The sequence below is a fragment of the Charadrius vociferus genome, unplaced genomic scaffold, assembly GCF_000708025.1.
Source record: "Charadrius vociferus isolate BGI_N301 unplaced genomic scaffold, ASM70802v2 scaffold595, whole genome shotgun sequence".
Taxonomy (NCBI): domain Eukaryota; kingdom Metazoa; phylum Chordata; class Aves; order Charadriiformes; family Charadriidae; genus Charadrius; species Charadrius vociferus.
Window position 1 is genome coordinate 5,860 of NW_009648646.1, and position 27,661 is coordinate 33,520.

Below are 27,661 nucleotides of genomic sequence, written 5' to 3' on the forward strand. Positions count from 1 at the left end.
GGTGAGGCTTGGTGGTGGTGCGGGGGGGCGCTGTGCTTGGGGTGCTGCCGGGTGTCCGGCTTTATGTGGTGCCATGGCTTTCTTTTCATCATCATAATCTAGACAGAATTTCCCTATTTCCATTTTCAGTTTTGGTTTCTGTTTACTTTCTTCTGAGGGCTTTGTTGTGCTTGTCAAAGTGTAATCTGGAGGTGGCCATAGGGAAGGAGAGCTGGTTCTTCCCCATAGCTGCTGTTGGGGTGCAGGGGGAGCGCTTCTGCTGTGCTGTTACGGTTGAACAGGGATGTGAAAGTGCGGCACCAGAGACTTTTGGGGCAGCTGTGCTGGAGGTGCTATTAAGGGTTTCCTAATGATCTCGTGTGTGTGTGTGTGTTCATGCTTGGTTTTTATTTTCAAGTTGCTCTCCTACCAACATCTTTTTCTTATTTCATGCCCTGATATTATTTCTATATATGGGGTTAATGCACGCTTTTCTTTATGGTCATCTGTCATTACCCCAACCCCTCTGAGTTATTTGGCCTCAATGTGTTGATATTTATAAATAAATGCATGAATGTCATGAAGGATTTTTCATCAACTATTCATGCAATGATTGTGATTTCTAGATTTTTGTGGTTTTGGTGTGCATTGAATTTGTTATAGAAATCAGACAACATTAGGTGTCTGGGAGGCACCAGGAGGTGAGAATATTTGTCTTTGACATGCTGGTCTGCTTACATCTAGAAAGTGAAAGTGGGCAGAGTCCCAAGTGCCAGTCGTCATTGCTTCCGGGGAAGCTTCTAGCAGAGAGAGGTGCTCATGGCTGCTGATACAGCGAGAACAGGGTTTTCTCCTGATGTTTGGGAGGGGATTCTTTTTTAATTTAACTCATTTTCTTAATATGAATATTCTGTTTATTATTTTTTTATTGTTACTGTGTGTATTAGATTGGCGTATGCTATCTTTTCTGTTAGTCAGTTGCAGGCTGCCTGTGTAGCAGAGATGTTACAAATGCCTCAGCTGGTGTGCGTGATACCTAGCAAGCTGCTCCGTGGGGCTTAAATCTGTTACATCAGATCACTTGTTATTTTTCAGTCCTTGTCTGTCTCACCTTTTGAATCTATTCCTGATATTTCAGTTTTGACTTGAGGCACCTTCTCCTGCATGCCTTCTGTAGGTCAGGAAATACCCACGGTGTTCGAAGAGCACAGTATCTCTTTTGATGTTTTCCTGTGGGTGGTCATGCAGTGCAAAGATAACTGACATGCAGTCATATTTTCTAATGATTTTTTGTTTTGAATATGTGTATGCACAGGTGTGTGGGACAGGAATATGTAGTGCTGATGTGTCTTTCCCCTACCTGAGAGGCAGAATGATTGCAATCCTTAGACCCTGTTCTCATGTGAATTTGGTTATATTTTGTCCAGTTTATATAGGGAAAATGCTAGTGTGTCTGGTCCAGTTCATATCTCTTCTCCAATTCTGCTTTTTGTGTCATTTTCCTTGGAAGGAGACAGGAGTGCTGTTTTGAGTAATCTGCTAAGACTTTCAGTGTGAATTTGGTTGTTTTGTTAAACGATTCATGCCAGAGTTGGTAAGGTGGAATTACTTGAGAAGGAAAGGATGATGAAATATATCACCATTTCAAGTTGCAGAAAGCACCTGCAATACTAAATCATTGCTGGATTATTTCATGTTCAGTGATGGAGGACTGGGTGTAGGAAACAGGGGTGATGCACAGAAATGCAGCAAGGTGGAAGGTGCTGTCAACTCAGAAAGCATTTGGGGTGCTGGGGTATGAAGAAGGAGGATGTTTTTCTAGTGTTGGAGAATGTATGGAAATGGATATATTACTGGTTAAAGCATTAACTCTTGATGGATTGGGGGTGATAACGAGTAAACCATAAGAAATAGGAGGAAAACCGCTTAGCAGAGTGCCAGCCCCACATATGGAGTTTTCCCAGAGAGGGAAAGGCAAATTTTTACCTCCCCACCGCCCCCTCTCCCTCCCCCCCAACCTGAAGACAAAATGCTGCTTTCGTTTTGCTGGTGTGTCCTGTCATCTTGGAGTGCAAGCTTTCTAGGGTGAGGACTGTCTTACCTTGCTGTAGAGGACCTAGAAGAATGATCTAAGGCAGTCGTCTCCACCTTTTTTGATCACACACGCCATCAGTAAAAAAATCTGTGAACACTCATCTGCAATACATTTTTATTTCTAAATTATATACATATGTTACTTTACTGATATGTATGCTATAAAACATACATAAAAATAAAAATGAAAAAATTTTAAAATTATCTTTATTAATGGTACCAAAAACATTTTCTTCATGCACCCCAATGGATTGTCTTGCACACCCCACTTTGGAAACTATTGATCTGAGATCTCCTGTAACATAGTTTAAATAAATTTTCCAGTCATCAGGTAGTAACTCTTTTTCTCCAATTTTTTTTTTTTTCCTTTTAATGTTTGTGCTCTTCACCTACTTGACGATTCAACTTAGAAAACAGAGCACGGTACAAGGGTAAAACCTTTGGACTACGTCCACAATTCGCTTACGGCCCTGGCCTGACCCCAGGTCTTTGGCCCCTGATGGTCTGTTGCTCTTCCAGGCATAGTCTCACTGGAAGGTCACAGCCCAGAGCTGAGGACTGGCAGGGGAAAGCATTTAGTTATTGCCTTTAACTTACCATGAAGAGATGAAGTATTTGTGTATAATATTAAAAATGTCTATAGAGTGGGTTTATTTTGAAGTTGAGGATCCAGGTACATCTTCAGTTCTGCTGTAAGCAAGGAAGTCGGCTTCTGCCCAAACTTCCTTTAGTTCTTCCTTTCTAAATTTTCTTATGTGTATAATATGGTGTTGCTAAGAGCTGTCCATCTCTGCTACAGTTTCAACTATTAATAAATGATGTTGTCTCTTTCCAAGGATTACTATGGAATTACATTCCCTGCTCCTGCAACCTTGACAGGCAGAGATGGGAGCCTTGCTAACAACCCATACTCAGGTGAGTGCAATTTAAAGATGAGGATGGTAGGTGAGATGTGCTGGTTCGTAAATCCAGGTCATCCTGCTGTTGCTGAAACAGCAATCATTTTTCCCTTCTGTAAGCAGTTAAACCCATCAGTCCAAACTAGTCCAAACAAAAGCGAGCATCTCCCTTTCAACCCTGACACTGATGTTTCTTCATGGTCTTGGTCTGTAATTCATACATGATTTCTTCTGGGACTAAGTTGGATAGCCTTTGCGAATAAGTGCAAAATTGTTATGAATGTAAACAGCAGTGTCATCTAGTGCCCTTACTGAGCATATACAGGTGCTTTAAAAATATTCCATAGCTTAGTCTTTCATCTCAAAATTCAACTGGCTTGCTTTCCTTTTTTGGCACTGCAATAGACCCCCCCTCAGTAGCTGCCCATACTTTGTTACTGCTATTTTAGCACTTGTATGTTCCCAGCAGGAGCTGCATCTAGTAGGCTCTCCCTCACCCTCCCCAAATCTAATGGACTTTATTCCCAAAAGCCTCTGATCTAAGCAGCCCTTCCTAATTCCTGCTCTTGCTCTTCGGTTACCAGCACTGATGACATTAATGCCATCCAGGATTTTCAGCCAGTGTTTTTCATCCACTGCCATCTGATTACAGCTTAAAACTGTAGCCATAGGCGTTATAATTCCTATAATGATGGTATTAAGTATTGTCATAATTCTTGGTAACCGACAAAAAGGAACAGTGGTTGGGAATGATATAGATGTGATTGATGTATGTCACCTCCCTAAAAAACATGTGAACATGCTCTGTAGGCTGCCAGAAAATGCAAGTGTTTGGGAGTTTTCTGCTTCGTAATCACTTCTCTCGGGAAGCTGCTTTTGGGTTAATAACCAAATTTCCCTTCCTACTTCTTCAATAAGGTGGCGCTCAATGCAAGCGTTGCTTTCCTGGCTTTCAGCTACTGTCTCCAAAACTTTGGTGGTGTGAGGAACTGGACATCTAACTAGTCATGCTTGACAAATAAAGACATTGACAAAAATACGCCCATCACTGCTTGTAAATCCTAACTTGCTTTCAGCCCATGAAGCTTAGCTAATCAGTTTAACCTCCAGGAGAGTCACACTTTAACCCATCAACCATTTGCTCTTTGGCTATTTAGCATACTTCTGCTTTTAGCATGTTTTATTGCAGTGATCTGACAGTAATGAATCTGCTCAGACCATGTGAGATAGGTAAGTATTGATGTCTCCATTTTATCAATGGATTAGCCACGGCACGGTGTTCAGTGCCACGAACAGGCAATGTACCTGTGGCCATCAGGAACAGAGACCAGGAGAGCGCTTCCCATGAACAACTGCAGGCTTTCAAGTGTAGGATGTGCTCTATTCTGTAGTTTTCTACTTGTATTCAGAGGATTTGAATCCTTTCAGTCCACCACGTTTGGAGTAGCTTTGATAGCTTTTCTTATCAGTTCTTTCTTTTGCAGGTGACGTAACAAAATTTGGCCGTGGGGATTCTGCCTCTCCTGCTCCTGCTACGACGCTTGCCCAGCCACAGCAGAACCAGACACAGACTCACCATACAACTCAGCAGCCCTTCCTCAACCCAACCTTGCCCCCAGGGTACAGCTACACTGGGTTACCTTATTATGCTGGTGTGCCCGGCGTACCCAGTGCATTCCAGTATGGGCCAACCATGTTTGTAAGTCTGACAGCCTAAACTGTAGCCCTCCTTTCGCACCTCTTGTTTTGCTCTCTCCAGCCCAAACCTTCTACATCTTGGAAGCACAGGATAGTTTGGGTTGGAAGGGACCTTCAAAGATCACCTAGTTACAACCCCCCTGTCAAGGGCAGGGACGTCTTTCACTAGGTTAGGCTGCTCAAAGCCCCATCCAACCTGACCTTGAACACTTCCAATGTCAGGGCACCCATAACTTCTCTGGGCAACCTGTTCCAGTCTCTTATCACGTCACCATTATAAAAAATGTCTTTCTCATGTCCAGTCTAAACCTACCGTCTTTCAGTTGCCCTTTTTCCTTTCACTACAGGGCCTGGTGAAAATTTTTTCTCCGTCTTTCTTACAAGCCCCCTTTAAGTATTGAAGGACCACAATAAGGTCTCCTTGGAGCCTTCTCTTCTTCAGGCTGTACAACCCCAGATCTCAGCTTTTCTTCATAGGAGAGGTGTTCCAACACTCTGATCGTCTTTGTGGCCATCCTCTGGACCTCTTCTAAAAGGTCCATGTCTTTCTTTTACTGGGGACCCTAGAGCTGGATGCAGTACTCCAGGTTGGGTCTCGCAATAATGGCGTAGTGTTGTCTTCCCCAGTCTGCAAGGGATCTCCAAAAACGTGCAAACATGAGAAAAAAGGTGCCGTCCCTTCCCCAAGCAAACAGGTAATTTAAAAGGCCAGAACTCATGGACTCCTGGACAGGTTACTGTAAATATCAGACAGCTGCAGTTCATGCACTCTATGTTCCTGAAAGCCCTTACTAGTCTCTGGAGAGTCAGCAAGCTGAAAGTGCCTAGGAAATCCTTTTGAGGATGGAGCAGGCCCCATTAAGTCAGAGAGCAGCACTGGTAGTCTCAGGAGGAAGAAGGTTATTTGGGAAGAGGTGGTGCTCCAGGCTGAAGGGCAGAGGAGTCTATTTTAGAGTCCTGTAGGACTGTGTTTTATGAAACAGCGTCAGGCAGGAGTTGGTGTTTCATTTGATTCTGGGGGGAGAGCACTGTGGTTGCTCCTTCTTTGGCTCGTGGTCAAGAATTTGCTGTTTACAGTCAGTGTATGAAAGAAGTATGCCACCTGTTCAGAGACAGGGTGGCAGAGCAATCAGAGGGACGGTTCTAGCAGAAAACCTGGGGCTTGCACAAATCCACTACAGCAAGTTACTGCTGGAAGCATGAGTGCCGTGTCCCATGCCACCCCAGTGCTCACAGCTCCAGATTAAATTTCCCACATAAGGTGGAGGTGCCTTCCCCACTAGATGGCAGAGGTAGCTTGCATCTTCTGTGCTGTTCCCCAGTTAAGGGCACCTTTTGTTCCCTTCCTTTGTCCAGGTACCTCCAGCATCTGCTAAACAGCATGGAGTCAACCTGAACACTGCGTCAACTCCTTTCCAGCAAGCGAGTGGCTATGGGCAGCACAGCTATGGAGCAGGTATGCTTACCACTGTGCTTTTCACGTGAGCGTCTGCAGAGCTGCTTGTACGCTGTAACACTTTGTCTTGTACACACCGGCAGGCTATGATGACTTAACGCAGGGAACGGCAGCTGGAGATTACAGCAAAGGAGGCTACAGTGGGTCATCTCAAGCACAAAACAAATCTGCTGGCACTGGACCTGGGAAAGGTAACACATGAGACTTGAGATTGCTCGAGTGGGATTTAGTAGGGCAAACTCCCAGTATTGCCAGTGCTGTGCAGTCAACACAGCAGCCAGCTCTAAACAGGGTCACAATCCAAGCTGTTTCTCCATCTCCCGTATACAAAGTGCTTTTCTTAATGGCCCAAGTCTTCCTTCTAAACCTCATGGCTGAACTTTGCATAAGGATTTGTGTGGCTGATGCGCAGCTTTGTCCACAGTTATACTTGGGAGAAATGGTGAGCTGTTTTCCTCTGCCAAAGTTTTCTTTGCTGAAGAATAGTGGTCATACAGCAGTGTTGTGTTTTTGAAGCCTAAGCTGTTGGATGCTGCTACTGAAATGGTCCTCTGCCAAATGAAGACTTGATTTTGAGTTTCTTGGTAGGCACCTGAAATAGCCATGTGTTAGAGGTGAGCAGAGCAGTTCACACATCTCTGGGCTATTGTTTCAGCTGCTGTCCATCCACCCTGTAACTCATCACATTGTTTCATGCCTGGAAATGTTTCCTTTGTGACTGTAAAGGCTGAAGAATTTATATAGCTTATATGAAAGCGTTATTCTGCACATGCTGGTTAGACCTGAGAAATGTGTACTGAACTGCTTAGCACTAACTAGTTCATCCTTGGGCTTAAGCAAATACCAAGCATTTGATGTGCATTTGAAACACCAACTGGGCTGTCTTAAGCCAAGTGCTGATCATGCTTTCCTCTGTGGAGAGGCAATCTAAAAAAGAGCAATGTCCTAGGAAGGGTACAACGTTAGAGCAGTGCACACCCTCTTGAGTCCAGTCGTCTGATTCACTGGTCAAAGGAACTCTCTTTTTATTCTGATCCAAGTGAAATTATTAGAGCCAGTCTTTGTAAGACTGTGAGTAAGTGGCTGGTTTGAGAGTCACCTCACTGCTAAGTGTGTGTTTCTGAGCCTGTGGTGGCTCCAGCGGGCTCAGGTGGAAACCAGCCTGAATCAGTGATACTAATTCTCTCAGGGTAGAAGGGCATTGCAGACCTCACCCTTCTGGCAGAATGTGGAAGGGCAAGGGCTCAAATGTGTAGCAGATGCTGAGTCTCATCGCTCAGTGTAGCACTGCAAAGCTCTTGAATGCTGCAGTAGAGCCAAATGCACCCCTAATCCTAGGGGAAAGCGGGCTTTTTGCAAGCTTAAATGAGTGCCACCAGCTGCTGCCTGGTGAAACGCATTTGAATCCAAGCAGTAACCACTGGGTCGTAGACATGGGTGATGTATCGCAGTGGGCTGATTTCCGCTTTGCATCAGGAGCAAGGAACTGAGCCCTTTTTTCTGTTTGCTTGTGGGTTGCTGTGGGTCTGAAAGCAGAGAGAACCCTGCCAGGCTGGCTGGCAGCTGCAGCAGGGCTTGTGGCGGTTTACTTTCTCATTGTCTGTGGCTATTTTTTTGTTTTCCAGGTGTTTCTGTGACCTCAAGTAACACAGGTGTGCCTGATATCAGTGGCTCAGTCTATAACAAGACTCAGGTGAACTAGCCCTTCCTCCCTTGTGGTCTAGACCACTGGCTGCCCCTGCAGAGTACTGGTGGCTGGGACCGTTGCCAGGATGGTCGGTCTCAGGGTCAGCTGCCATGGCATTTCTTACACCAGCTCTGTTTGGTGTGGGAGAGGAGTCTCGTTCTCTGTCGCACCAATTCTGTCATGTCAGCTCCTGACCTGGCATAGCAGCTCTGCGCTGCTGCATGCTGCCTGCTCTGCCCCACATATGCCGTGTCCTGGGTGCAAATGAAATGTGACGGCGCTAATGTTTTTAGTCAAAATAGCCCCCAGAGCAGGTGAGTCGAGAGGCGATTTGCTTTCCACCAGAGAGACTGGTCAGTAGTGCCCACCCCTAACACCCAAGGGTCTCTGTCCCACAACCTCCTGTGACTGTTGCTCAGCGTGCACCTTCCCAGGGAAAACAGAAAGTGCTTTGACAAGCTGTGGTGTGCAGAGGGCTTCTGTCTGGCTCCTGATTTCCCATCCTTGCACCCTCAGCTGGGCAAATGGGTGGCTGGCTGTGATCCATGCTTACAGGTAGGAAGCCAGCTCTCAGCTACATCCTTAGCATTAGGGGCCAATCATTGGCAACGGGGAGGAAAATGTTATTGCAAGTTCTTCTTGCGCTTTTGTTGGGCCGCCCTGGGTAGGTCAGGTAATTCCAGGCTGAGCCCCTGCAGTGTGTGAAGGACTGATTTCAGGCAGCTGCTGCTATCCCATGTCCCACTGAGTAAAAAGAGGTGAGGGGAAAAAAGGAACACAGTGGCTGTGGAAATGAAAGTAAAATAAAATGTTGGAGGCATTAGTGCCTCATATGGGTGAGAACAGGAGCTGAAACACATCTGCTGAAGTGCTTGCAGGTATTCGGTGTGACTTGGCTTGCTCATGGGGTTGGTGAAAGGTTCAGGTGATGTGTGTTTGGTCCACTCTTGTTCTTGTCTGGTCTCCATGGAGTGTCTCACACTGGTCCCTGATGCTGTCCCCTTTACCTTCTGTGCAGACATTTGACAAGCAGGGATTCCACGCTGGCACACCACCTCCTTTCAGCCTGCCCTCTGCTCTTGGATCGACTGGGCCCCTGAACCCTGGTGCTGCCCCGGGTTATGCTCCAGCCCCGTTTCTCCATATCCTGCCTGCACATCAGCAGCCCCATTCCCAGATGCTGCATCACCATCTTCAGCAAGATGCACAGGTGAGTTGGCCCCTTCTGCCTCTACAGCATGCCCAAGGGCAGATTGCTCCCACCCACATCCCAGCAGGGTCTTGGGGGGTTTTGATTGCTTCTAGTTTTTGCTTTGCTCATTGTGAAAGGACCTTGACAATGACTGCAGGCTGGCAGACTCGATGCTGTCGACCAGCTTGGGGAGGGAACCTCATGAAGTTCAGCAAGGGGAAGTGAAAAGTCCTGCCCCTGGGCAGGAACAACCTCACGCACCAGTATATGGTAGGGGCCAAAGCAACTTGGCAGAAAAGTTGGGGGTCCTGGTGGATGCCAAGTTGACCTTGAGCCAACAACATGCCCTTGCCTCGAAGAAGGCCAATGGTATTCTTGGCTGCGTTAGGTGAAGTATCACCAGCAGGTCAAGGGAGGAGATCCTTCCTCTCTGCTCAGCACTTGTGAGGCCACAGCTGGAGTGCTGTGTCCGGTTCTGGGCTTCCCAGTACAAGAGAGACATCGATATACTGGAGAGAGTCCAACAAAGGGCCACAAGGATGATGAAGGAACTGGATCATCTCTCCTGTGAGGAAAGGCTGAGAGCGCTGGGACCATTCAGCCTGGAGAAGAGAAGGCTCAGTGTATGTAATTATCTGAAGGGGGAGTATAACAGGGGTGGAGCCAGGCTCTTCCAGTGGTGCCTAGTGACAGGACCAGAGGCAGTATACACAAAGTGAAACACAGGGGGTTCCCTCTCAACATTAGGAAACACTTCTTTACTGGTCACTAAGCACAGGCACAGGTTGCCTGGGGAGGTCGTGAACTCTCCATCCTTGGACCTGTCTGGACATTGTCCTGAGCAACCTGGCCATAGGTGACCCTGCTTGAGCAGAGGGGTTGGACAAGTTACCTCAAGAGGTCTCAGCCAGCCTGTGATTCTGTGAAGAGGCCATGCTGATACGGGGTGTGGAGAGATGGGCTGTGAGGTGTGAAGCTGAGGCAGGTGCTGCTGTCCCCTGGCTGCGGCAGGAGAGCAGGACATGAGCGCTTGTACTGTAACTCTGGGGGGAAAATCAAGCATCCCTTTGCAGGTTTATGTTGGCTCCAATTTCTGGTTTGGTTTCACCAGCCTGTGTGTTTCCAGTCCTCACTGTAAATGTTCCCTGAAAAAAGCATTCTGCGTTAGAGTCCAGAAATAGGAAATGACTTCTTTGAATGTGTGACATCCTTGGCTGGTACAGCGCCTCTGTGCACCTTGAGAGAGCTCTTTTGCTGTCCCCAGTCATCCTCCTCTCCCTCCTTCTGCTGGAACCTGGTGTGGGTGGGGGATGGTGCATGCCCGAGCTCCTGCTTGGTGTCTCTGTGGCCGTTTGTCCTGGACTGTGGGATGCGGAGATGTTGCAGAGCAGAAATGGATCCATTCAGGGGGGAGCATCACTGCATTGGTGGGTGTTGGAGCTGTCCCTGGAGGCAGCAGCTCTTCTGGGGATGTTCAGATGGGCTCAGCTTCCTGGGAGCACTGATGCCCATGTCTCCTTCCTTTCTGATTTCTAGGGAAGATCTGGCCAACGCAACCAACCCCCAGCACCATGCAACAAAAGTCTCAGGCTACCAAAACCACCTATGGCACTTCTCCATACTGGACAAACTGAATCTGAAACTGAGGAGGGGGGAGAGAATGAAAGGAGAAGAGGAGAAAAAACAAAAGAGAAAAGGAAAAAAAGCCGAAGCCCATTCCTGGAAATATTAGAAGATGTGACTGCTCAGCCAAATGTCTGTGTGGGGAGAACTGCAGCCAGCCAGCCATTCTGTGTGACTCGCCTGCTTCCTCTTTGAGTTGCTGTTGTATGTAATATATTTATGTATGTATTTGTAAATGTAATAGAGCCTAAATGTGGTTTTCTGCATCTTGCAGCCTGTTTTATTTTCTTTGTAGGAAAACTAATTATTCATTTCCCATCTGCACCAGGGCATCCTTCCTTGTTTTTGTTTTTTATTAAGCTCCATGGGCTTTATAACTCAGACAAACTGCACCGTTTTTTCTTTTTGAGCTGGAGCCCATTTATTTAACGCAGTTCTAAATTTAGGCAAATAAGGAGGCCTGGCCCACCCCCCCCAAAAAAAAAAGAATCAAAATGTGTCGTTTGATTTCTTCCCCCAATATAGCTGTTACTTTGAAGAGGAAAAAAATGTTTTGTGGGCCTTCCCCTTTCTTTCATCTCCCTCCTCCCTCATGCTGTGGAATTCTTGTGAGCAGTTTGGTCACTGTAGCCCTGAGTTGCAGCCTCACCTTTTTGTTTTTCAATTTTTGAATAATAATAAAATAAAATAAAAAAAAAGACAGGGTTTTCTTTTTTGTTTGTGGGTTTTTTTTAGTTTGTTTCTCTAGCAAGAGACTTTGGATGGCTCAGTGTGTTCTGGAACCTCCTTTGCATCATTAGAGGCAAAAATTATGTAGCGGTTTCTTAAATAAAAGTATAAGCTGTGTCTTGTACCTCTTTCTGCCCTGAGCCACCCTGCCCGGGAAAGCCAGAGCTCCTGGATGGAAACTTCACCTGTCCCTCCCCACTTTTTTTAAAACAAAGACCCTGGAGGCAACTCCTGGTTCTTCTTGTCCTGCACCAGTGCGGTGAATGTTATAGGGATTTCATTTCTTTTTACCCCTTCCTCCACCTAATAAAGATCTGAGCTTATCACTGGTGTTTGTCTGCATTTTCAAAGGCTCCAGGAGCAATTTTGCTTTTACAGCCTGTCCTTTTCTACCTGTTCCTGCAACAAAAGGGTCAGCTGGGAGGGTGAAAGCAGCAGACGCTGAATACCATGACTTCAGTGCTGAGAGCTCAAAGGGACTGGTGGCAGGGATGGGACGCTGGGCAGCACACTGACTCCTGCCATAAGCTTCACATCTCTGCCTTGAGTGTCCTTGGGCATCGTGCTCTGTCCGAGTCCCTGTGGAGCAGCTAGGAGGGAGCACAACTGCAGCACTGCCCGCCCTTGCTTTGCCTATGACATCTGTGGTCTCCACCAGGAGGAACGTCAGTGGTGAGGGGTCCTGACGGATGGCTCCTGCCCCAGCCTCCTCCTCCTCAGCATGCTGACCCCACACAGCAGAGGAGGTGGGTAAATGTGATGCCATACGTGTCCACACAGCAGCCAAGGGACCTTCTTGGACTTGCCAATTCTATTTCAAGACCCACCAAAAAAAAAAAAAAAATGTTTCTACTATGAGAACCACTTTTGTTTCTTAGAGTCACACTTTTACCAGCTTTCAGGTCCTGTGAGACCCAGTTGGCTTGGAAGAAGTCAGTGTGTCACCTGGCATTCCCCCTACCTCTGAGCAGCACAACGTGAACTGTGCTGGCCTTCCTCTGCCCCAGCTCGAGTTTTGATACTGGTCAAACTGCAGCAGCTCCTGGAAGCCCTTGGCAGCAGCTCCTGGAAGCCCTTGGCAGCTGCTGTCCCACTGCCACCCCCTTTGGGGCCTGAATGTCAAGGGGGCCAAAAATGTTTCTGCAGGCTGGGGACTTACTGCTGGCCTGTACAGGGGCTGCACCAGCAGCTGAGCCCACGGGGCTTACAGCAATGGCACCTCCTTTACCTGCGGTCAGAGCTGCTGCCTCACGGGAGCTGTTCTTTGAAAAACGCACTTGCCCAAAGCCATCGTCACACACTTAAGTTTCTTGTTTATAGAAGTCCACTGCTGTGGGTGGGTCAGTTTGTGCTTGTGTGTGAGGGTGTGGAATCAGTTGGCGGTGGCAAAAGACAACGCAGGAGAGTTGGTGCCAGCATATGGCAGCCCTCCCTGAGCCTCAGGTTTGCTGAAGAGCAGCATCAAGGGAGACGTCCTTGCAAGGACTTCAGCCAGTACTTTTCCCCTGTCCCCAGCTGCACAACTTCCACCTGCGGCAGTGGCTGTGGGCACAGAAGGGCAGCACTTCCAGGCCTGGAGGCTGTGTTGCCCTCCAGCACCCTCCTCTTCCCCAGCACAAGGCAGCAAAGGCAACTCCAGCACCTTCCCCGCTGCTCTGGGGTCCTGCCTGCAGGCAGCACAGTGCTCCCCTCTGCTCCAGGTGAGACGTCGCAGGATGGTTTCCCATTTCCTTACGCTGTTGGTTCAGGCAGGGCTCTTCTGCAGCAATTTCCTCTCTGATCCCCTGTTCTACAGACTGATGGTGGAGCCAAGGTTGCTCAGCTGCACTCAGCCATCACGGAAAGGGAAAAAAAAAAACCAAACCTGCGCAAGTGGCAGTGCAGGACAGGCTGGAGAGTTTGTCCTGCCTTTGGTACCACAGCTTCTGCCGGATAAAGAAGCTGCTGGTGACTGTGGGCAGCCTGGTGCTGCCAGAACCAGGCAGGAGGTACACACTGGTCTGATCCCTGTCAGAAAGCCCAGACTAGGCACCATCCCTCTCCCTCCTGTTCCCCACTGTTGACACTCCTCTGGGACTGCAGCCAAAATACCATCACCATTCCTCCAGCACAGCAGTGAAGCAGAAACACTCCGGCCCCAACTGCATTTGCCTCCACAGTTGCTGCGCTGCAAACAATGCCAAGTGCAGCAAGTGCAACTCCTGTACACTTGTCCTGCCAATTTTAGCTTGACTGTAGCAGAAAGGCACTGCAAAACCAAACTTCTCTGCTCTTGAGCTTGCAGGGAACAGCATGGCCCAGACAGGGAAAGCACACTGAAGGGCTGGCAGCGATGCCCCCCATTCCTCTGCCAGGCTTCTGCATGAGGTCAAAGCCCCTGTCCCAGCAACCCCCCCCAGACCCCGCTGCTGTGTCTGACCCTTTGAGGAACACTGTGCTCCAGCCCCACCAGGGAACCGGCCACCGGCAGCACACAGAGCAGCCGCAGCTCTGCCCCATGTCCTGTGTCCCTGCAGCAGTCCTACCTGACCATGAACCCTCTTCCCACTGGTCTCCCCTCTGCTGACCAAACATAACAGTGAAGCCCATGGCCTTCTGCTAAAGCACTGCTCTAAATCAGTTCGTTCTTTAGGCTTGGGCTGAGGCAGGCAGCTGTCAAACAGCAGCTTTATTTTCCAATAACCTTATAAATATCTATGTGTAGGTATAGGCGCTGGTACTGGAACAGCACTGAACGTGTGAGCAGCTGTTACTCAAAGCTTTAAATAACCCATGCAAATAAACCAGCTCAATTAAGAGGGAAGTAACAGTACAGGACTATTTTCATTTCACATTTTTATTAGTAGACAGATGTGCAGAAAAGACAAAATATAACTACTGAAGGGGAGGACAACACAAAAATGCATCAGTTAATTCTTTCTGGTAAATTATACTGAAGAAAGAAAGAAAAAAAAAAAAAGGAAAACAGCTGGGATTTCAGCTAAGAAAACTACTAAGAAATCTAGTGTACCCTGCTGGTTTCAGAATGGTTGAAAACTGCATTTGAAGGGGCTTGTAGTTGCAAATGTAAACGCTAACATTGGCTGAGACAGGAGAAAGATTTTTTTTAAAAAAAAAAAAACAACAAAACCAAACAACCCAGAATACACAGATCAGGTAAACATTTTCCTGCAATCTCTTAAATAGCTTCAAAAAAACCCTCATACTTCAGTTTGTATCTCAAAAAAGGAAACCAGCAAGTGAACAAGCAATGACACTGCACAGGACAGTGGGGAAATTAGTCTGGTTAATGTAGAAGCTCTCAAAATAGGGTGCTTTTTGTCTTTAAAAAAGGGTAACAGAAGAGTCATGATAATGCATCTTACAACACCGAGCTTGAAAATACAAGTCACTGGAGAGTATACAGTGAAGACGGTCAAAAGTACAAGGGAAATCCTGAAAGATGCAGTATGCTCATTTCAAACCAAGTCATCAGCACAGCCTGCGTTGCCATACTCTGCTCCTTCGCTCCCCAACAGCCCCCCCAAAAGCTGGAGGTCAGTGTCCCCGCACCAGCGCAGCCCCAAGAGGAGTCCTGCAGCTGGGAGCCCCAGAGACTCGTCTGCCAACAGCAGCGCTGCTCTCGCAGGGCTGGAGTGAAGCTGGCAGGTGCCCCACACCATCACTGGGTGCGGGGGGAACCCCCCTGCTGGCTCCAGAAAGCACCAGGGGCTGAGTCAGTCCTGGATGGAAGGATGAGCTGAAGCAGCCCATGTGGGACAGCTCTGGAGGGGTCCAGCTGCCTCCCCAGGAAAGATGCAAGCAGGAGGGCAGACCGTCCCAGGGAGCACTGGAGGGACAAGGTATCACCACTTTTGGGCTGCCTTGGCTCCGCAAGGGGGCAGAGGGACACACCACCAGCACAACCTGGGACAGAGGAGCAGGGATTGCCCCTGCTACAGCAAATCCCAGCCAAGCAACATTTTGAGAGCACGCCTGCCTTGCTCACATCAAACAGAGCCCCACCAGCCTTCCTCCCCTCCCCAAGGGCTGCCTTCCCCTCCTCTCCCTCCAGGCAGACCAAAGAACAAAGTTTACTCCCACCAAAGCACCCCTCTGGGGACCACAGCTGGTGACGTACCATTGAAAACCCTGAGATACACAAGGGGGAGGCACAAACCAATGCCCAATCCCGCAGCTCTTACCAGGGTAACTGCCTCTGTACCTACGGGAATGGAGGGTCTCACCCCAGCAGGGCCACCACCTCACCTCAGAGCTGCTCCTGGCAGCTCCAGGGCTCTGCGCAGGAGGGCAGGGATGGCTGCTCATCATGCGAGAGGCGAATTCAGGAGGCCACAGCACCACAGCTGAACAAGAGCACACTGCAACAAGGCGAGGGTGCTGAGGGGAGCCAAGGAAGAGGGTTCTGCAGAGATGAGCATGCAGGATCCCCCCCTCTGCCCACGAGGGAGGGCCCTAAACTCTGCCAAGAGCTCCCAAAAACATGCAGGAGGCCAAGTTCAGTGCACCAGCTGAAGCATGCTGCTAAATAGCCTGTCAAACCCTGTCCCTCAGGCCTTCTCTTCCAGCCCGAAAGCACTGTTTACCCCTCTCCTGTGGGGCTGCTAACACTCACCCGCGCCCCAGCCAGGGGAAAGCCGAGCACACATCCACCTCCTCCACCCCAGCCACAGCAGCCGCTGCGGGCACAGGGACAGCCTGGCCACCCCAGCCAGGCAAAGCAACCTTTGACTTCTGCTGACCCCGCAGAGCTGCATTTACCAACACAAGACCCACACAAGCAACAGAAAGAAGGCTCAGGCCAGCACCGGACTTGGGCTGCAGGAAGCAAGAGCTGCCAGCGAGCGCTGGGGCAGGAGGCTATCGGGCTCTCCAACTGCCAAAAACAAGTTTGGCACGAACATCAGCCCACTGGTCAGCAGGATGCACTTTTGTTCTCCTCCCTCTGGAGAGGGGCAGCTGGCAGCAGATCTCAGCAGCATGGCTAAACTGAACTTTTTCTACCCCAACCTAGTCTGAAAAAAAAAAATTAAAAATAAATAGCAACCCAGGGCTCAGTTCCACAGACATGAAGTGTTAAGTGTTTATTTTAGGGTTCATATCACAAGCCTTTTTCAGAGACAAAGCTGATTGTGCCCTCTGGGGCTCCATGGTCCAGCTATTGCTTAACTTGAGCAGGCTGAAAAGGAATACTCTACCTTTCAGTGACATCCCATCAAGCTCAACACACAGTAGCTTTACACTCTCCGCCCCACACCTTATAAAGGAAAAGCCACCACCACAAGGCTAAACGAATGTACACACGCTATTATTGTAAATGGAGCAGCTAAACCTTGGCAATTTGCTTCGTGTGGATTTTTCTTCCCCATAAATGCAGCACTTGAGCTCCCGAAAACCCAGCTTCCAATGGGTTTATTCCAGCTTTAAATACATTAAACATCTCAATGCAAGACTGTATTTAATTCAAGAACCTAAACGCGAGCAAACCTGTTTCGCTGTGAGCGGTTCGTCGAAGTGAAAAGGGGAGTTTCTTTTTTTTTTAAAAAAAAAAAATCATAATACAGTGATGAAAGGGTTAAGAATGCAAGAATTCAGACATTCTGTGGAGGGTCTCTAAGAGGTCCATAAAAAAGGAGCAAACAGATCCATACAACAGGAGACAGCAGGAGACAAAGTTTTTTTTTTTTGATCCCCCCCCACACTTTTTTGCTGGACTGCTGCTAGGTTACCGCTGCTCCCTTCTGGCCTGAGTCGGCAGGGCAGTACAGGGGCATAGAGGGAGCAGGTCACGACTCCTCATTGCCAGAATCATCGTCATCGTAACAGTCAGCATCCTCTTCCTCCTCGTCTTCATCATCAATATCGTCATCATACAAGTCATCATAAAGCAAATCTGAACTGTTGTCATTGGAAGGCACTTTAGTTTTGATGCAGTATTCTGCCAGCGTAGTGGGGACCTTCACACCATCCTTCTCTGCCTCAGCTTTGGTAGCCAAAACCTGTTTCCTGCAGGAAGAAGGACACAGAAACGTGAGCAGGGCCATGAGCTGGCAGCAGGGTGGCTCACCTCCCCACCTCCCAGCCAGCCCTAGACCTCCCTGCAGCTCAGAGTGGGGAGAGATGATGTTTGGCCAAAGCACCACAAGCAGCACTAGAAACAGATTTAATTCCCACAGCCCCAGGCTTAGGAGCACTCCAAGGGTGTTTGCAGCACACACGCTCTCAGAAACACACGAAATCAGTTTTTTTACAGGACTACACATTAGAGACCTGCCAGAGCTCTGAGCAAATTCCACTAAGCTTGCTACAGACGGGATGGTCAGGGATATCCCAAGACACAGCCACAACCCCAGCACTGACTGGGGCTGTCAGGAAACAAGTGTTTCCCATCACCTTTTCCCCAGGACAAGCTCTGGCTGCTGCCTCCCGGCAGCACTCGGACTGTTGCTGGCCCGTGCTGCCTCCCAGCAGGGAGAGGAGCAGATGGCAGCCTGTCCCTTCACCCCGCTGCTTTCAGTCGGTCGTACTCTATGGAGCACATCCAGCTCCGCTGAAGCCAAGGGAGCTAGAGGGGACCAAGATATCCTCCCAGCGAGGCCCTTTGCGCAGACGGACTGCCTTGCATAGCTCCAGCCAGGGGTACGTCCTGCGTGCCCGGCTAGGGGAGTCAATGCAGATGTGGTCTTGCCCCAGGCTGCCCATCCGCTGCTCTACAGCGACCTGGCTCAAGCTTATGTCATCTCCCTACATCACCTGATGAACCATGAACTGCTCAAAGGACAGTCGAGATTGAACAGTGCTTCCAGCTTTGTAAACGCTTGCCAAATCCTGCTGATATTCCTTTGAATTGGAGGGACAAGATTATGATTCATGAGTGCATTAAGCACAGAATTAGTAGGATGCAGTCAGTTTGAATCACATCCCGAGCAATGCAAGCAGCGCTCAAAGGCAAGCGGGGACTTCGACTGGGATTTACTATCAGCCAATAGGTTTTACAGAGCATCATGCCAGATTAGTCTGGAAAGGGAACAATTTAAAGACATCAGCCCAGTCCTCCTGCTGCAGAAGCTTTCACTGCTTCTGTGTGGTGAAAATCCTAGAGGGACCAGAAGCATGGACTTGGAATAAGATGGCAAAATTCATTTCCAAACAAGCAACCACAGCCAGAAGCTGGTTTCAGCAAATTCTGCTTGCAGCCTGTTGCTACCAGCCTGCTTGCAGCAGGAGGAGGTTGGTAGCACAGCATCACACAGAGCAAAGCTTACCTTATGATTTCAGCGTACTCCTTGTCCTTTCCTTTACTGTCCCTCCATTTCCTGAACATGACTGACGCATCCACGTTGGCAGGAGAGAATGTGTTGGGCTCGTTAAGCAAAGAGATTACACTCAGTAAGATAGTCCTGGAAAAGATAACCACAACAGCAGAGTCAGAGCTAACGCATTTACAGATTCTGGATGCTGATGACTTTTTTAGGTGACGCATCAGAAAGTTGTTTAAAATCAAAACTTAAGCTAAGAATAATACCTGAAGTGAGAGCAGGTATTTATGAACCTCAGACCCCGGCCATCAGCATAGGGAAGGTGATGCAATACAAACCTCGGGGATCCCAGCTGACTACAGACCATAACATCTGTGCATGTGCTTGTGACAGGGCAGCAGGCAAAGCTAGGATCAGCCCAGAATTTAGCTTGTCCACACCACCTGTGGATGGTGCAGGGCTGGAAACTGGCTTGGTGAGTGTGTTCTGGCGACATTGAGCCCCCCGGCAGAAAGCCAGGCTCTCTCCCCTGCCCCACGCAGGGAGCAGGGCCGCTACCCAAGGCCATCAGACAAGGCTGCGCTGCTTTCCCCACCCCACCGGGTGTTAAGAGGTTGAAGCTGTGAGCAGGTCTCACCTCTCCTCAGCTTGTGCATCACTAAGGCTGCTGCAGCAGCACTCAAGCACAGCAAGGGGAAGACAGTGCAGATGTTTTTCAACACCCAGGCAGCTTTGCCCAGCAGAATTTGGCTGCCGATAGTCGGCAAAGCCAGCATGAGCCAGTCCTGTAACCCCTGGCAGACAGACAGCCTTTCCTGCATTTCTAGCAGCAGCACAGAAGTAGAAAGCTGCCCCGCTCTGCTGACATTTACTGGGGAAACTCCACCTTCCTCACCCAGACCCTTCTCCTGCTTTTCCTACAACCCTGTGCACTGCAGAGATTCAGCCCCTCACTGCTCACACAGTGCCGCAACCGGCACAACTCAACAGCGAGTCCCAATGGGCGGCTCTGCACATCCAGCCACCTGCCTGTAGCTACCACCACAATAGCTTCACATGTCTGAGGTGGTCCTGCTGGCAACAGCGTTCCATTTAAATGGAAGGGAAGAACAAGAGACAAGGAATAAGTCTTGAAATACAGCAGTACCTAGCAACTGCTCTGCAGAACTTAAAGCAGACTACAGCCCCAGCTGCACTTGCATTGATTTAGGGGCACACTCAGAGCAGCACGTGCTGAGCAAGTCTACCAGATCATATATCTGGGACACAATTCCAGGAAGCGCGTGGTCATCTGGATGCAGAGTTTCTAGAAATGTTTTGAAACTAAATACTTGTGTCTGGCCAGACTGTTCAGCACAGATATCAGGAGAGTCTTATACAATTCATTTTCCAAGTTATATAATTCAGTAGGAAAAGAGAACAGCAGCTCTGGGAAAAACTGTCTGATCAGACTGGAATGATGGGCAGAAGACAGACCGTCTTCTACTTCATCTCAAGAATTCATTCAAAAGCCTTTGATTCTCAGCAAACAGGCAGTAAAGCCAGCATGTCAGCTCCAGCACCACTGCAGCAGCTTTACTGTAGGGCAGACAAAGCCAAGGGAAGGCCAAGGACAGGAATTCATGTCTGGATTTCGCATCTGCTCTACCACACTTCCATCAACAAAGAGAGGGGAAGCCAATTTCCACTGTGGTGCTCCAGACTCCAAAGTCACTGCAAAAACTAATTAAATACACCAACATAACTATCTGTTAGAGGTGAAGCTCTCTGCACTAGTCATTCCTGGACCAGTGTGTTAGATAAGCTCCATCACTGCTGATACCTTAAGAGCTGGACAGTCTGCTCCAGCTCAAACCCTGCTGCTGTGGGTAAACCAGGTGAACAAGGCACAGTAACAGCAAGGGATCCCAGCGCCTAGGATCCGACAGGACTAAAACCACTAAAAAAGTTCAAGCACGTGTGACTGAAAGCATCTTCAGCATCAAACATGAACTGCACTGGACTGGATACAGACTGACCCTCTGCAATATTGTCAGCGATCTGTTTCTCTCCCAGGTGAGGCTTTTCTAGCACATTGTTGTATGCACATCGATTGCATCAAGTAGGGATTTCAAGCCTGCCTTCTGCTTTCTTACAGCGCCCACCCCATTCTGGGGACCAGTGAGCTGTTTTAAGTGTTTACAGCACTGCCGTCTTCAGAGTGAGTCCCTCTACACCACCTTACCAGCAGGGGAGAGCAGTCAGCAGTCTCAAGGAAACAGACCTGTTAAGTGCCTTTTTGTCTCCATGTACCAACAGAAGGCTACAGATTAATTTAATCCAAACCAGACATTATGTAGACTAGCTGGTGCTCCCAACCAGCACATCCTGTTATATACCTTGTCGGAAAAGGGTATTTCTTTTTTTCCCAGCCGCTATCCACATTGTAGCCTCTCAGAGCCTCCTTTAGAGGTAGCTATAGATCTGTCCTAGCACATTTTTGCTATCCAGTATAACGCAAAAAGTTTTGGCTTAGGCTGCACTACAGTCATGTTAATGCATTGAGCTGGTTGCAGAAACTGTCCAAACCTCAGGCAGTAAGAAAACGCAACGAAAATGGGCATCCTCAGGAAACAAAGCAATGGTGAGACAAGGCATCACCTATCTTCACAAGATACAGATGTACCAACATCTTGAATATCGTGCCCAGTTTTGGCCTGTGCACCTCAAAGGACAGAGGGGTGACAGGGGAGATATGGAGAAGGGCAACTAAAATGATCAGAGAGCCTCAACTCTAAGCCCAGCCACCACCTCCTCAGCTTTATGGGACTCCAGACACGAGAAGAAGAGCAGTATTCTCTGGCACAGATCACAGCTGCACTCCTTCACATCTTGCTGGATGTTTGCCATATTTACTTACACCTGCCTCATCTCGATCTGAGTGATGGGAAAGTCCACATTGACTGTGCTTAAAAAAAAATTAATGAGTATGCTTGGCACCTTAAAGGTGGAAGCACAGGTGCTCTTGAAGTTGAAGAATGAAGTGTCTGAAGGGGCTAATATCAGCCACAGTTGTCTCTAGTAAATGGTCAATACTCAGCAGGATTTACAAATTTCCACAGCTGAAGAGAAGCCGCAGGTTACACATGCAGCTCATTACAAGCACGCTCCCCTCCCACACCTTCAGCCCTGCTGCCTCCTGTCTGGAGCCTTGCAAAGCCAGATGGGACCCCAGCAGGACCCATTTCTATCAGCACTCAGCCCAGCAGGTGATGCTGGCAGCAGGGTAGCAGTTAAAGACAAGCTTTACTTCCATTTGCTGATACAGCTGAGGAACGTTTTCTCCCTAGATGTCACCCTTAAGCCCAACACTTTTCAAGAGAGTAAGCACCAAAAATAGCACTGTGGTAAAGGACAGCAGAAATCAGAACGAGCACCATGAGAAGTGTCATGTCAGTCTTTAGAGCTGTATATAATGAAATACTCAAACTGTCTGTGCAATATAAGTAATTAATGCCCAAACCTGTTTCCTAACTGGGTTGAGGCTTGTCACCTAGTCAGTTCTTTATTGGCAGTATTTTGTAATGAGAATGAAATTCAGCTGATGCTTCAGAAAAATGGACAGGTTAGCCTTGAATGCCTCTGGTACTTAGTGATTTTTTCTTTTTCTTGGCAGGAAGAAAACTACCTGGCTAGCTGCTCAAAATAGCACACTGCAGGACAGGAGACAGACATCGGAAGGCAAACAGTAGACAGGATTATTCAAAGTTACTCCTACTGGGCTACTCCTACTACTCAGAAACGATCTTTTCCGCTAGTGGTATTTTGAGGGAGTGAGAAAAACTTAAGTGTATGATAACATGCACTGGGAAAGGCTAGAGCATTTGAGAGAATTTGCTTTGAGAGTATGAAACCCTGAGAACAGGACAGAAGGCTCCATGCCGTTAGCCCAATATCAGTACACACAGTTCTCCAGCATCTTCATACAGCTTGATGAGTCCGCTTGCCAATTGATTCAAGCCCTAAAACGCCCAAAGTCTTCAAATCCCTTCCAAACCTCTCCCAACACAGGCCTTAGTCTTGAACAGAGACAACAGGCCTTTGAGGTCACCGTTGTACATCAGATTCACAGTTACCTGACATTTTGGGTAGGGTTCCACCTCTCAGATGGCAGCTCTCCGCTTTGTGGGTCATCTACAGGTGGGTGAAGAATTGAAATACATACATCTCCATTCTGCAAGACAGAAACAAAAGTTGAGAATAGCCTGGCATGAGACAGAGGTCTGGTGACTGAACTTCAACACTGCCTACGTTCTGAGATGTTTAACCTTGTTGATATGAACACCCCAAGTGCCAGTAAAAATATGCAAGAACTGGAAACAGTTCTCAATTCTTCCGAGGTTTACTCTATTTATACACTCAAAAGTTTCCCTTGCTAAACAGGGTTAGTCTGCAAATTGGTACAAAACAATCCCAAGTCAAGAGGGACATTCTTTAAACAAATGTAGCAAAACAAGCAAAAATAGTAATAAAGTCACATAAAATTAAATTGGTCTCCAGATAGCAAGTACTGTCACAGTGATAGAAGTGAGCTTTAGTCACAGGAGACACAAAATAGGGTTAAATTATTTTTTTTTTTGTTCACAGTGGTAGCTGAGTTAGCTACAGGAATTTTTGAATTGAAGGTTTTAGCACTCTCTATTAGCTCAGGTATCAAAACAGTGCTTCTCCCGGGACACAAGGAGGTTGAACATATGGTGCGGGGCAGGCTTACACTGCTCCCCTAGGAGACAGGTGTTTGAAATACCAGGTGAAAAAGCAGGAGATGTTCTCTGAGGGTTTCACTGAAAATCCCTTCCAGCATGCAAGAAGAAGAATATTTTGGCAGCATATGGAAGCCATACAGCCACGTAATCCTCAATCTGTGTTTTACTCACCAGTGTTATAGCCTGAACATAGATTTAAAGCTCCATAATGCCTACCATTTATAAACACTGTAAGAAGCCTGTAAAACCAACTCTCCATCAGCAACAGCATTCTGACACGATTACTTTGTAGGAGTGCTGTAGCAGTATACACCACAGCTGATATTTTCCACTGAACTGGGGACTCATGGGGTCCCAATGCCTTATGGCAGGATGGGATGAAGGTGCAGGTGGGGCCCGAGGCCAGCCAGCAGATGCTGGCGTCTCCGGGTCCTGCTGGCTTGCCTCCTCTTGCAGCCAGCTGCTGGGATGACCTACAAGTTCCTAGAGGCAGCCTCAGACCTTCAGATGGCAGAGCCTCAGCTGACAGGCAGGGCTCACGCTGTCCCTTGTCACCCTGACCCAAGGCACACGTTGATGACAGGAAGAAGCGAGAAGCTGCAGATCAGCTCTGCTGAAGACTGCAGGCTGGCAGCTCCCCACGCATCTGGTCTCAGCTACATCCCGAGGACCCTCCAACGCTGCTCAGCGCATGGGAGCCAGAGCACAAAGCAGTGCTGCTCACAGTGATGGCATCCGTGCCTTTGAGCCCGAGCCAGCGATCACAGCGACAGACAGCAGCAGCTCACCTGAAGGGCCTCCCAAACATTTCAATCCACCTTCATTAACAATGACATTTGTTTTATAGCCAAACAAGATCCTACTTCAACACTGGAGGCTTGTGATGAATGTCCAGATTTCAGTGGCTCACTAACCTGTCAGGTATGCAAATCTAGCAAGCCCTTGTCATTTTGAAGCAGGTTTTTTTTTTTTGGTCAAGAACACAACTACGCACAGCAATGTAGCACCTGGATCTGCTGAATACCTAAGTATGCACTTATATTGCTGGAACAGTTTGCCCTAACAAGGCAGTTTCTTTTTTAGGACACAAACAGGCTTGTGCAATCTAGAAATATTTTTTAACATCATTTAAAGGTGAAGTTAACCTTCCTAATGTTAGATTAGGTTCAGCCTATTCTGGTTTTATTAACAATTTCGATAAGAAACATTTCAATCCACCTTCATTAACAATGACATTTGTTTTATAGCCAAACAAGATCCTACTTCAACACTGGAGGCTTGTGATGAATGTCCAGATTTCAGTGGCTCACTAACCTGTCAGGTATGCAAATCTAGCAAGCCCTTGTCATTTTGAAGCAGGTTTTTTTTTTTTGGTCAAGAACACAACTACGCACAGCAATGTAGCACCTGGATCTGCTGAATACCTAAGTATGCACTTATATTGCTGGAACAGTTTGCCCTAACAAGGCAGTTTCTTTTTTAGGACACAAACAGGCTTGTGCAATCTAGAAATATTTTTTAACATCATTTAAAGGTGAAGTTAACCTTCCTAATGTTAGATTAGGTTCAGCCTATTCTGGTTTTATTAACAATTTCGATAAGTTTAGCCAGTTTTTCCTTTAACCATTTCCTGGGAGAACGCAGTGCTGGTGGCCAGGAGAAAGCATCACAGTACTTGGGGGAAGTTCCTTGAGCAACTAGGTCAGCAGCATGTGGAGAAGCAAATATTTAGCAATACGAAAATGCAGAGGGAAGCAAGGATGTGAGAAGTTTCCCTCTTGCAACAATCAGTCTTACCATGCTTGGGAAATTAAGCTGGGCAGCACTGCATTACAGAGTCTGGAAGGGTAAAGGTATCATGGGGCCTGATGAGATCAGCACAAGGTTTTAGGGATCACTGTAGTCAACGGGAGAGCGTTTCCCCACACACATTTTTGAAACATATAAACAAGGAAGACAGGGTATTCATCTACCAATAGGGAATAGCCTATATTTCTGTTAGGACTGAGAACTGTTATGCCACAAAAATAAAGTACAAGTGAACACAGTTTCACCAGAATTCAACCAGATAACCTAAGTAAACTGGAGATGGGGAAGAGACAAGTTACTCAAGTTTCATTGCTTAGAACTGGAACGTCAGCCCCAACCTCTCCATCTGGTCCCACCAACAGATTCTGTAAACTGCTACTTTCTTTCATCTTCCTTGCATTAAAAGATTTTTTTTTTCCTCCTCCTGACAAGCCCTCAAACCTCAAGCCCTTTGCTGATTTATTTTCAGTTTCATTTGGAGTTATCCCAGTGCCTTATCTTCATTGCTTAAATGTTGTTTCCAAAACAGCCTGCAAGCTGCTTCAGGTTCCCTCAGCTCCAAGAAATACTGCTACGAACACAAAGTACAAAGCTGAGACCTGGAGTATTTGAAGAGTAACCCCAAAATACAGCCATCAAGTTTGGGGTTAGTTTCTCCTCCTACCTTCAGTTCTTTCTATAGCCAATTTTTCATCTTTCCCACCAGGACTGGGAGAGGTCCTTTCCAAGACTCGTTTTGTACATACCATTTTGGCAACCATTTCTCACTCACCTCCTGCATGAGAATTTCTGGATTCAGAACAACATCCACAGTATGGATCTGCAATAGTCTGCAGGTCTCAAAGTAGTATTTATAGATCAAACTCCCATGTAACTGAAATAGAGCCTTAAAGAGAAACACCATCCTTGGCTACATGCAAGATTCTCTGCAAAGTCCAAAATTCAAGTCAGAAGACTGTGAGATGACTGATTTCCCTGGGCTTAAGGGAGTCCTCCTGAGCATCCAGTAATTAAAGCTGGTTACTATTCTGTTTCACACTGAAGTTTGGAAAGGCTTTTGGCCATTTATTAGTAAGCTATCACTGCTGATATCTGAAGCACACTCATTCCAGGCTGGACATTTAGGAGCAACAACTCTTTGAAAAGGGCCTTCCAAGCCCAAGGCATCAACTGAAGCCATCATTTGTTCACAGCAAGGAAGAGAAGTGGCATTGCTGTTTTGAGGTGGGCCCAAAGGAAGCCTGCAGAACCTCCCATAGGAAGACCTGTGATAAAGTGACAGAGCTGCACCAACAGGAACATTTTGTAAGGCCTTTAGCGGCTCAGACTACTCAACCAGTAGTCCTAGCAGGCTGACACTTGGCTAGGATATCCAAAAACTTAGTAAGGATTTGATTGTCCTCCACTAAAAGTGAAATTTTGAGCTAAAACAGGCCTTCAGCTTTCAAATACAGCTCTGAAATTCGGTAATTTAGAACCAACTGCTTCTACATAAAATAATAATTCTTCTGGCCCTGCTATGTAGTTGTACCATGATCCAATTATTGACCTGATAGCCTACAGTAGTATGCTCTGAACGTGACCCATACATGCACTGAAGTAAGGGCCACTTCAAATTGGCCAGCCAATGGCCCGGGACCTGTTCCACTTGACTTCAGGTTACTCAAAGCACCCTCCAACCTGGCCTTGAACATCTCCAGGGACAGGGCATCCCCAACTTCTCTGAGCAACCTTTTCTAGTGCCTCACCACCCTGACACTAAAGAGTTTCTTCCTCCTACCTAATGTAAATCTCTCCTATTCCAGTTTAAAACCATTACCCCTCATCATATCACTACACTCCCTGATAAAGAGTCCCTCCCCATCTTTCCTCTAGGCCCCCTCTAGGTACTGGAAGGCTGCTAGAAGGTCTCTCTAGAGCCTTCTCCAGGATATGCAACTCCAACTCTCTTAGCCTGTCCTCACAGAAGTGCTCCAGCCCTCTGATCATCTTTGTGGCCCTCCTCTGGACTTGCTCCCACAGGTCCATGTCCTTCATATGTTTGGGGCCCCAGGAGCTGGATTCAGTACTCCAGGTGGGGTCTCATGAGAGTGGAGTAGAGGGGCAGAATTATCTCCCTCAACCTCCTGGCCATGCTTCCTTTGATGCAGCCCAGGATGCAGTTCGCTTTCTGGGCTGCAAGTGCACATTACTGGCTCATGTTGAACTTCTCATCCACCAACACCCTCAAGTCCTTCTCATCAGGGCTCCTCTTGATCCATTCTCCACCCAGCCTGAATTTGTGCTTGGGATTGTCCAGACTCATGTGCAGGACACTGCACTTGGCCTTGTTGAATTTCATGAGGTTGGCATGGGCCCACCTCTCAAGCCCGTCCAGGTCCCTCTAGATGGTATCCCTGCCCTCCAGCATGTTGACTGTGCCACATGGCTTGGTGTTGTGGCAAACTTACTGCAGGTACACACTGTCCATGTCGCCAAAGATTGTTAAACA

General features: G+C 47.7%; 3 protein-coding genes across 3 annotated transcripts in view; 1 reads left to right on the forward strand and 2 right to left on the reverse strand.

Annotated features, from left to right (window-relative positions):
* LOC104287691 (vitelline membrane protein 15a-3-like) overlaps window positions 1-1,145 on the reverse strand; it is a 4,089-nt gene extending 2,944 nt beyond the window's left edge. The window contains exon 1 of the mRNA XM_009886417.1: window positions 1,091-1,145. Coding sequence (XP_009884719.1) covers window positions 1,091-1,145 — 55 coding nt within the window. The remainder of the gene's footprint in view (window positions 1-1,090) is intronic.
* Window positions 1,146-2,891: 1,746 nt separating this feature from the next.
* On the forward strand, window positions 2,892-12,043 carry LOC104287692 (ubiquitin-associated protein 2-like). The gene is given in 9 exon segments (XM_009886418.1): window positions 2,892-2,988; window positions 4,457-4,671; window positions 6,027-6,126; window positions 6,210-6,317; window positions 7,752-7,819; window positions 8,832-8,927; window positions 8,929-9,023; window positions 10,542-10,688; window positions 12,016-12,043. Coding segments are annotated over 9 exon segments (954 nt in total).
* Window positions 12,044-17,048: 5,005 nt separating this feature from the next.
* The window catches only part of LOC104287686 (ubiquitin-conjugating enzyme E2 R2), a 12,728-nt gene continuing 2,115 nt past the window's right edge, over window positions 17,049-27,661 (reverse strand). The window contains exons 2-4 of the mRNA XM_009886413.1: window positions 22,732-22,829; window positions 18,623-18,757; window positions 17,049-17,363 (exon numbers count right to left, since the gene is read on the reverse strand). Coding sequence (XP_009884715.1) covers window positions 17,144-17,363; window positions 18,623-18,757; window positions 22,732-22,829 — 453 coding nt within the window. The 3' untranslated portion in view covers window positions 17,049-17,143. The remainder of the gene's footprint in view (window positions 17,364-18,622; window positions 18,758-22,731; window positions 22,830-27,661) is intronic.